Source organism: Dendrobates tinctorius, unplaced genomic scaffold (genome assembly GCF_039654945.1).
Source record: "Dendrobates tinctorius isolate UK_male_01 unplaced genomic scaffold, ASM3965494v1 ptg000160l, whole genome shotgun sequence".
Lineage (NCBI taxonomy): Eukaryota > Metazoa > Chordata > Amphibia > Anura > Dendrobatidae > Dendrobates > Dendrobates tinctorius.
In genome coordinates, this window is record NW_027361827.1 from 19,937,033 (window position 1) to 19,947,500 (window position 10,468).

Genomic DNA, 10,468 nt, shown 5'->3' on the forward strand with positions numbered 1-10,468 from the left:
CCCTACAACGAGTAAATAGTAATAGTACATGTAAATAACATAGGGTACTTAGTTAATGCTATTTTGATAAAAAAAAAAACACAAATGCTATTGCCTATACTGTAAAATAAAATGGATGTTTTACTAGACTATGAGACTAACAACCTTTATTTGTTCTCAGTAAAAGAAGATCTAATTAGCAACCTCGTCATTTTGAATGCAACCTGTCTACAATGGCAGAAAAGTAGTGACATTTTTGGTTGGGAGATTTTTTACAAGGTAAGCAGTTGACCTTTGTAATGGCACAAAGAGTAAATGTTAGGGTCAATTCAACAGATTTGTTTCTTCTTTGTTACAACAGTTCCGCATACTTGGATTTAGGTGGAATGACAAAGACTTTGTTGACGAGAAAAATTTGAACTACACTACAGACAATGAAAATCCAGTTGTTTGCTTTGATCTTCTCCCTGACACTAACTACACAGTCTCTATGGTGGCTACTTCTGCCACTCTTCCAGCCATACTACTCAACATAACAGTGAAAACAACTAGTAGGTATCCATTTATTTTTAATTAAAGCAGTACATTCATATACACTGCTCAAAAAAATAAAGGGAACACTTAAATAACAGAATATAACTCCAAGTAAATCAAACTTCTGTGAAATCAAACTGTTCACTTAGGAGGCAACACTGATTGACAATCAATTTCACATGCTGTTGTGCAAATGGAATAGACAACAGATGGAAATTATTGGCAATTATCAAGACACTCAATAAAGGAGTGGTTCTGCAGTTGGGGACCACAGACCACATCTCAGTACCAATGCTTTCTGGCTGATGTTTTGGTCACTTTTGAATGTTGGTTGTGCTTTCACACTCATGGTAGCATGAGACAGAATCTACAACCCACACAAGTGGCTCAGGTAGTGCAGCTCATCCAGGATGGCACATCAATGCGAGCTATGGCAAGAAGGTTTGCTGTGTATTTCAGCGTAGTGTCCAGAGGCTGGAAGCACTATCAGGAGACAGGCCAATACACCAGGAGATGTGGAGGGGGCCATAGGAGGGCAACAACCCAGCAGCAGGACGGCTACCTCCACCTTTGTGCAAGGAGAAACAGGAGGAGCACTGCCAGAGCACTGCAAAATGACCCTCAGCAGGCCACAAATTTGCATGTGTCTGCACAAACGGTTAGAAACCGACTCCATGAGGATGGTCTGAGGGTCCGACGTCCACAGATGGGGGTTGTGCTCACAGCCCAAAACCATGCACCTCGCTTGGCATTTGCCACAGAACACCAGGGTTGGTAAATTCGCTTGGAACACCTAAAACAATTAACTATCAGATGGGTAAACTTAATTGCTCCACCATAACAAAAACCCATAAACTTTCATAAATTCTCCTACTTTGATAGGCTGAATATACAGTATATATAACCAGATATTAACTAACATCACCTATAACTAACCTATAACCTATTTTAGGTGATGTTAGTTAATATCTGGTTATATACTGTATATATTCAGCCTATCAAAGTAGGAGAATTTATGAAAGTTTATGGTTTTTTTGTTACGGTGGAGCAATTGGCAAATTCGCAAATGGCACCCTGTGCTCTTCACAAATAAAAGCAGGTTCACACTGAGCACATGTGAAAGATGTGACAGAGTCTGGAGACACCACGGAGAGCGATCTGCTGCCTGCAACATCCTTTAGCATGACCGGTTTGACAGTGGGTCAGTAATGGTGTGGGGTGGCATTTCTTTGGAGCCCTCCATGTGCTCGCCAGAGGTAGCCTGACTGCCATTAGGTACCGAGATGATATCTTCAGATCCTTTGGGAGACCATATGCTGGTGCGGTAGGACCTTGGTTCCTCCTAATGCAGGACAATGCCAGACCTCATGTGGTTGGAGTGTGTCAGCAGTTCCTGCAAGATGAAGGCATTGAAGCGATGGACTGGTCCAGCCTTTCCCTAGACCTGGATCCGATTGAGCACATCTGGGACATCATATCTCGCTCCATCCACCAACGTCACGTTGCACCACAGACTGTCCAAGAGTTGGCGGATGCTTTAGTCCATGTCTAGGAGATCTCTCAGGAGACCATCCGCCTCCTCATCAGGAGCATGCCCAGGCGTTGTACAGTAGAGAGGTCATACAGGCACGTGGAGGCCACACACAATACTGAGTCTCATTTTGACTTGTTTTAAGGACATTACATTCCACTTTAATTTTGTGTGACTCCAAATCCAGGCCTCCATTGGTTAATAAGTTTGATTTCCATTGATGATTTTTGTGTGATTTTGTTGTCAGCACATTCAACTTTGTACAGAACAAAGTATTCAGTAAGAATATCTCATTCATTCAGATCTCAAATGTGTTATTTGAGTGTTCCCTTTATTTTTTTGAGCAGTGTATTTAGTTGGACCTGTTCACACTGATCTACTACTGCAAATCTGCCTATAAGTAAATGTTGCTTAACCCCTTAAGAAATGGGCGATTTTCATAAAAAAAAAAAATCAATTCCACTATTGTTTTTTGGGGATTTGTTCTTATGATGTTGCTCATGTGGTCTCCAGAGCAATCTCTGGCTATCATTGTGTCTAAGACAAACGTGGGACTCATCATTGAAGAGGATAAACATTCATTGTAGCCTCCATTGCCATCTTTCTTTTTACCATGATAGCCTTTGAAAACAGTAGTGTGAGGTCACTTTCACCCTTTTCTTTTTCTTCAAAAATACAACATTGGCCTGGGATGTGTGTTTTGTGTTTTCATTTATTGAAATGTTTAAAAAGTGAGGGTCTACCAAGGACATGGGGTGATGGTAACATCTTCTCTTTCAATATAGAGCAGTACATCTGTGAATTCATGATATCAATGAAATATAGCTCCCTGACACCAGCTGGTCATTTAGCCACACATATGGATGCTTCTTCTTGTAGCCTTCACTTTTATTGTGTAAAGAATTTTCTTTCTCATGCCTTGTGACATTTCTCTTCCATGTAGTGCCATTGCTGACTGCATGAAATAAGAAGTTTTTTTTATTTAAGAGGACCACCTTTACACATATTAGCATTTTTCATACTAAAGAGGCTGTATGTATAAATAAAAATTGAATAAATCATTGTTCAAAGCTTAATATCTGTGAATATCTGTGACTTATGTTGAGAGAATTATACAGTTCATGGGAGCCACCATCTTGGGATTGGTAGCTCACCTCTAATGAGACACACCCCCAGAAAACAGGCAACTTGCTAGGCAGCCCATGAGGTTACAGAGAAAAGCACAGCATGTATTACCCATATTAGCTTACTCTCTGGTAATCAGGAAAGCCAGTTTACATAAAAGTGGTCATTTATAAAAGTTCACATTTATAGTAACACAGAAAGTGTATCTACAGGGTGGGCCATTTATATGGATACACCTAAATAAAATGGGAATGGTTGGTGATATCAACTTCCTGTTTGTGGTACATTAGTATATGGGAGAGGGGAAACTTTTTGAGATGGGTGGTGACCATGGTGGCCATTTTGAAGTCAGCCATTTTGGATTCAGCGTTATTTTTCCAGTGGTAAGAGGGTCATGTGACACATCAAACTTATTGAGAATTTCACAAGAAAAACAATGCTGTGATTGGCTTTAATGTAGCTTTATTCTTTCATGAGTTAAGTACAAGTTTATGACCTCTTATAAAATGTGTTGAAAGTGCTACCCATTTTGTTGGATTATCGATGCAACACACTTCTCCCACTCTTGACACACTGATCGCAACACTGCAGAAGAAATGCTAGTCTAAGGGGGTCAGATTCCTTGTAGGAAAGCTTGGACCTGACACCCATAATGTAGTGGTGCACCATCTTGCTGGAAAAACTGTGCCATCTTCCGTGCATAAAGAGGGCAACACCTCATCATGTAGCAATTTCAGATATCCAGTGGCATTGAGGTTTCCATTGATGAAGAATGGCCCCACTATCTTTGTACCCCATATACAGGGGCGTAACTACCACGGTCACAGCAGTCACCACTGCGACCGGGCCTGGGGGAGTCAGGGGCCCAGCAGGTCAGACTACGATATCTCCCAACCGTCCCAATTCTTGCGGGCAGTCCCATTTTTGACCCCCCCGTGTCCCGCCCGGGAGTCTATTCTTCCTGCACTGCACTGCCACGCCCCCTCATGCACCCCATCCTCGCCCTCCCAGATAGACCCACTGCAGCCCCCCACAGCCTGCAATGACGTCCTAGGCTGTTCTTTTCTGTGCGCATAGGACCTGTGATGAGGTAACAGGAGGGGAGGAGTCAGGGGTCACATGATCAGGGGCCTTGGTGTCTGCAGGACTCTGCTGTGCTGGTTGTCATGGTGCTGGATGAGGTAAAGTTTCTGTGTGTGGTCAGGAGGGGTTTACAGGGTGGATGTAGCAAATCTGTGTATACAAGGTGTACGGAGCGGAGACGTGTGTACGAGGTGTATGGAGCGCAGCTGTGTGTGTATGAGGTGAGAGGAGTCGTGTGTGTACGAGGTGTACAGAGCAGAGCCGTGTGTGTAAGAGGTGTACGGAGCGGAGTCGCGTGTGTACGAGGCGTACGGAGAGGAGCTGCATGTGTACGAGGTGTACTGAGAGGAGCCACGTGTGTACGAGGTGTACGGAGCGGAGATGTGTGTGTATTTTGGCATGGGGGGCCCCATTTGAAAGTTCGCACCGGGGCCCATAGCTTTGTAGTTACGCCACTGCCCATATATCACACCATACCATCAATTATGGGTGTCAGGCCCGAGCATTCCTATATGAACAGTTTCCTGGAAAGTGGATTGGTCGTTGTGGGCCAGTTGAATGGCCACCAAGGTCTCCCGATCTGACCCCCTTAGACTTTTATCTTTGGGGTCATCTGAAGGCAGTTGTCTATGCTGTGAAGATACGAGATGTGCAGCATCTGAAATAACGGATATTGGAAGCCTGTGCTAGCATTTCTTCTGCCCTCCCATATACTAATATGCCACAAACTGGAAGCTGATATCACCAACCATTCCCATTTTATTTAGGTGTATCCATATAAATTGCCCACCCTGTAGATGAATATGTTATCTAACAGCTTCTGGCTAACATGGTGCAAGTGTATTTCTATATACTGAATATGTAATGATTAGTGCTGAGTGAACGTGCCCTGATAAGGTGTTAGCTAAGTATGCCCAATGGTGTGCTTATAGAGTATCTTCGGCGTGCTCGACAACTATGTTCTAGTTCCCGCGGCTGCATGTTTCGCTGCTGTTCGACAGCGGTATCACATTCAGGGATTGACTAACAAACAGGAAATCCCTGCATGTGTTGCAGCTGTTGAACAACCGCCAGACATGCAGTTGCGGGGACTCAAAAATAGTACTCAAGCACGACAAAGACACTCTGTTAACATCCGAGCATGTTTAGATAACAAGCTTATCTGACCACGTTCAGTTAAGTTAGTTAGTTATTATATATTCAGTATGCATAAACAAGCTTGCACTGTGCAACGCTTGCTCTTCACTAATAATAATACCTAAGGGATATGCGTTTGTTTATCTACAGTATGTATATTTTTAGATTTATGCCAGGAGTGTACAAAAAAATTATAGGGACCTAAAGCCCCTCCTCCATACTTGCTCCATACCTCCAAACTTTTAAAGACAAGGAGAGGGACATGTATTGCAGTAAGTACACAGAAATGGTGCCAATGCAGGAGCCCTTTAGTTTTCACTTAAAGGGAACCTGACAGGTTCCCCATGCCACCCAAATCATCATCATTTATAGCTTTCCTTGGACAGTCCTTTATAAATTCTCTGCCTAACAGTCCCTTTTTTCCTATCACCACGACAGTACTCTACTGAGAGAGGATCCACCCACCATCAGGACAGGAACCTACAGGTTAAAAGGGGGGCGGTCCCCCTCATCTCCTCCTCAGTTGAGTTCCTGTCCTGATGGGAACCTGCAGGAAGCAAGCTTACCTGGGTCCAATCAGCCTCTGTGCAGTGTCTGCAAGAACGACAGAGCCTGGGATGCCAGAAGCAGCGTCGGGGGTGCTCTGCCTGTTCAGACCCCTCCTCGTCTTATGCGGATGGTGTGATCCCAGTGTCCGGGTAGTGCCTCCCTTGGTCACGTGGGCACAGCGCAGGTGGAGGTGAGGCTCCCTGCGTTTATCTGGAGGCGGCATCGGCCGGCCGGCACCGCTTGTGGGCCATTTCCGTTCGGCGGTCACGTGGGTACATTAAAGCGCCTGTAACCCGGAAGTGCCTTGGTTGGACTTCCTGGGGGGACCGGGGAGGTACGGCACAGAAGGGGCGTGGCTGGGCCTTCTTACCCCGGCACCTACTAGCAGTGGTGTGCTGCGAAAATGTCTTTCCCGGGGGATATTGAGGAGCACCTACCACCTGTAGGGGTGTTGTCCAATAGCAAAAAGGCAAAGGCAGCGGCAATGGTTGCTATAGAGGGAGCGATACCACTGATGCCAGAGGTTAGCGGGGGCAGCAAGCATCTATGGCCCCAAAATCGCGTGCTGGATACCCACCTCCTGAACCGGTACCCTACTAAAACAGATCTTCAGATGGAGAGTGCATGTATGGTCACCTGGTAAGCCGAATCCACCCTTTCTGTTTTGCATGTTCCCAGGTAAAGAAGTCTGTTAAAACCAAGCACATGCAGTGTGCTTTGTGCACTGTACCCCTGCCTAACGTCTATGCTAAAATGCTGTGTCTATCATGCATATGACAGACCCTGGAGGAGGAATCTCCTATGCGTACATCTGATCTTAGGTCATTCATCAGAGAAGAGATTAAAAGCTCCCAGGCCCCGTCTCACTAAGCAATCTCGGTAGCGAGATCGCTGCTGAGTCACAACTTTTGTGACGTAACAGCGATCTCGCCAGCGAGATTGCTGTGTGTGACAGCGATCAGCGAGCGGCCCCCCTGCCGGTATCGCTGATCGCTGGAAGAAACCTCTGGACATTTCTTTGGTCGCTGGTCTCCCGCTGGCCAGCACGCATCGCTGTGTGTGACAGCAGGAGACCAGCGATCAGGTGTAAAAAAATAATAAAAAAAAATAAAAAATATAGTTATTCTCACCTTCCGACGTCCTGTTCAGCCATCCTGCCTCTCTCCACGCTCCGGTCCCAGTGATACTATTTTCTACAGCGATAGCCAGCGATGCCGGGCGCTCGGCGTCGCTGTGCTGATCGCTGGTGAAGCTGTCTGTGTGACAGCTCACCAGCGATCACATAGCGACTTACCAGCGATCCTGACACCTTCATATCGGTGTCGGGATCGCTGGTGAGTCGCTTAGTTAGACGGGGCCTTTAAGGTGCAGAAAACTCGTAGGAGGAGGACTAGTTATGTAGAATCTGGCTCAGAATCTAGTCAGTCAGTAGGGGGGCAGCAGTTTCACTCTTCAGAATCCTCCTCATCTTCATCTTCAGATGAGGATGGGAAGCCTTGTTTCCCCATTGAAAATATGGACACATTGGTTAGGTCAGTACGAGCCACCATGGGTCTGCTCAGGACCTGATGTTTGCAGGCTTTTGTCAGAGGAATCGTAAGTCCTTCCCTGTAAGTGACATGGTGAAAAACCTCAATAAAAGGGAGTGGGATAAGCAGGATAGCTGGGGGTTCCTGCCATCTGCCTCAAAACGTAAATACCCATTTGATGATGATCTTCTTACTGAATGGGTTAAAATTCCCAAGGTTGATGCGATGGTGGCCTCCTCATCGAAAATGTCAGCACTACCCCTAGAGAATGGAGGTCATCTAAAGGATCTGTCTGACAGAAAAGTAGAGATGTTTCTGAAGTGGGCGTGGGAATCATCTGTCGGGGCATACTTACCAGCTATTGCGAGTACCTGTACCGCCAGACAGATGATGGTTTGGCTGGACTGGCTGGAAGATCAGATACGATCTAGGATGCCTAGGACAAGTTACTGGACTCCTTTTCACAGATCCGTGGAGGTACAGCTTATCTGGCGGATGCCTCAGTGGATTGATTACGGTTAGCCACTAGGTCTGCTGGTTTGTCCAACGCAGCCCGCCGAGCACTCTGGTTAAAGAGCTGGAAGGGGGATGAACACGCTAAGACCAAGTTGTGTGCCATTCCATGCCGGGGTGAGTGATTGTTTGACCCCGTGCTTGATGAAATCCTCACAAAGGCAAGTGATGGAAAAAAGGGCTCCCTAAACTATAAGCCCCTACTTTCAGAAACACCTTTAGAAAGTGGTCATCTTTCCAGAGGAAGTATAGAGACCGAGACTGGGTGCCAGTGGAACTGAAGCGAAAAGGTGCCTACTTCGGTGAGGCCTCATCTTCCAAGTATAGGCGCCTAAATATTGCTAGCCCTGATCTTCTGGGGGGCGGTAGATTGAGAAATTATTATAGTCAATGGGTCTGTATAACATCTAGCAACTGGATCCTCGTTATAATATCATCCGGGGCAGAAGTTGGAGTTTCGGGGGTACTCCTCCGAACTCCTTCCTGTTAACAACTTTAAGGAATTCCTCCGACCAGCAGTGGGCCTTGGAAATGGAGATTCTGCAGTTGATGGAGAAACAGGTCTTAGTTGAGGTCCCCAAGGACCAAGAAGGGAGGGGGATTTATTCTCCTCTGTCTCTGATTCCCAAACCTGATGGTTCCTTCAGAACCATTATTAATTTATGGAAGTTTAAATTTGGTCCTGCAGTCTCATTTCTTTAAAATGGAATCCATCAAGTCTGCAACCAAGCCTCTGTTTCCCAGGTGTTTCAAGACAGTCCTGGACTTAAAAGATATCTACTACCATCTGCCGATATACCAGGACCACTAGCAATATCTCAGAGTGGCTGTACGGCTGGGCGATCAGGTTAGACCCTTTCAGTTCGCCCCCATGCTATTTGAAGTCTGTCCATGGCACCACGTGTGTTCACCAAGGTGATTTGCAGAGGTGATGGACCATTTAAGGGAACAAGATACCTTGGTCATTCCGTACTTAGATGATTTCCTTATAGTAGGGAGGTTGGCCGTCCAGTGCAGTACCCAGCAGAACCATATAATATCGTCCCTACAGGGTCTGGGATGGTTAGTCAATCTGAAGAAATCAAGACTAGCTCCCTCGACCTGTCAAACATTCCTCAGCATCCTCCTGGATTCAGTAGCTCAACATTGTTTTTTTCCAGAGGAAGAAATTAGGCATCATCTGTAAATTCAGGAAAATAATAGACAATCCAGATCTGTCTTTGAGAGATTCAATGTCCCTGAAATGGCAAACGTCTCCATTGATTTGATTTGTAAGGTGGCAATGTGGTCTTCACCTTCCATCTTTTATAGACACTACTGTCTTGATCTATCATCCACCTCTCATTTAGATGATCAGTGATTAATGCTGTGGTCACTCCCAGATGGCAGTCTCTCAAAGTCTCTCAGTAGGGTGCTGTCATGGCAACAGAAAAATTGGATATTACTTACAGGTAATAGGATTTTACGGAGTCCACGACAGCACCTGCACATTCCCCCCCCCCGAAATTGTTCATTTGGTTTCCTACACTGCGAAGGAAAGTATGTTATTAAAATTTCACTCTCTAGAGGTGGTGGTATATTTTATTGTAAGTAAAATGATTATTGTGAACTTATCTGATGGACGGTTCCTCTCCTGCTCTGAAACACAACTGAGGAGACGAGGGGGACCACCCCCTTTTTAACTTGTAGGTTCCTGTCCTGATGGTTGGCGGATCCTTTCTCTCAGTAGGGTGCTGTCGTGGACTCAATAAAATCCTATTACCGGTAAGTAATATCTGGTATTCTGGATGACACAATAACAGATCGTTGGAAAAAGTATTTCTAAAGTCTGTTTTTTTATATATGCAAATTATCCTCTTGACTAGTTGATGGGGCATTTATTTCCCCAGACTAGCCACCCCACTCAGCATATTATTACGCCTCTGTCGGCACAATAACATAATTTGCAAGAGCCGTCATTATAGCCAGGTGTATGCAAAACTTGCGACTTTCTTTCCTGCACATCATTGTACTTTTGAAGCTAGATGTACACTTCCTGACATCAGAGGCGTACTGCGTATGTCCGGAAGCAAAGAAAAAGCTTCATCTTCAGCTCGACTGTTGACGTCAGGCTTCTTTTCTGCTTCCATACATGCGCAGCGCATGTCTGAAGTTAGGAAACGTACATCTGGCTTCAAAGGCGCAAGGACTTGTATGGAAAGATAGTCGATCAAGTTTTGCAGAGAGCTGGAGATGGTGCCGGCTCTAGCGAATCATGTTATCATGCCCACAGGGGTGTGATAATCATGGACCTCGGTAGCAATGCTTGTGTGTATGATTGGCTGCAGTGGCCATGTGGATGTAGGTACCATCTTTGCTTGAGTAGCAGTGTTAAAATGGCAGTGGATTTTCCAGGTGAGTATTGCATTTTTATTATTATTATTTTATAATTTTCCCCGCTGCTAGTTTTTCTATTCTTAACCCGTTCATGACACACGCCGTATATATG

The 10,468-nt window shown here is 45.3% G+C and overlaps 1 protein-coding gene across 1 annotated transcript in view; it reads left to right on the plus strand.

The window, feature by feature from the left end:
* Positions 1-10,468, plus strand: part of SUSD1 (sushi domain containing 1) — a 488,868-nt gene that overhangs the window by 229,509 nt on the left and 248,891 nt on the right. Inside the window, exons 11-12 of the mRNA XM_073549625.1 lie at positions 161-258; positions 341-530. Coding sequence (XP_073405726.1) covers positions 161-258; positions 341-530 — 288 coding nt within the window. The remainder of the gene's footprint in view (positions 1-160; positions 259-340; positions 531-10,468) is intronic.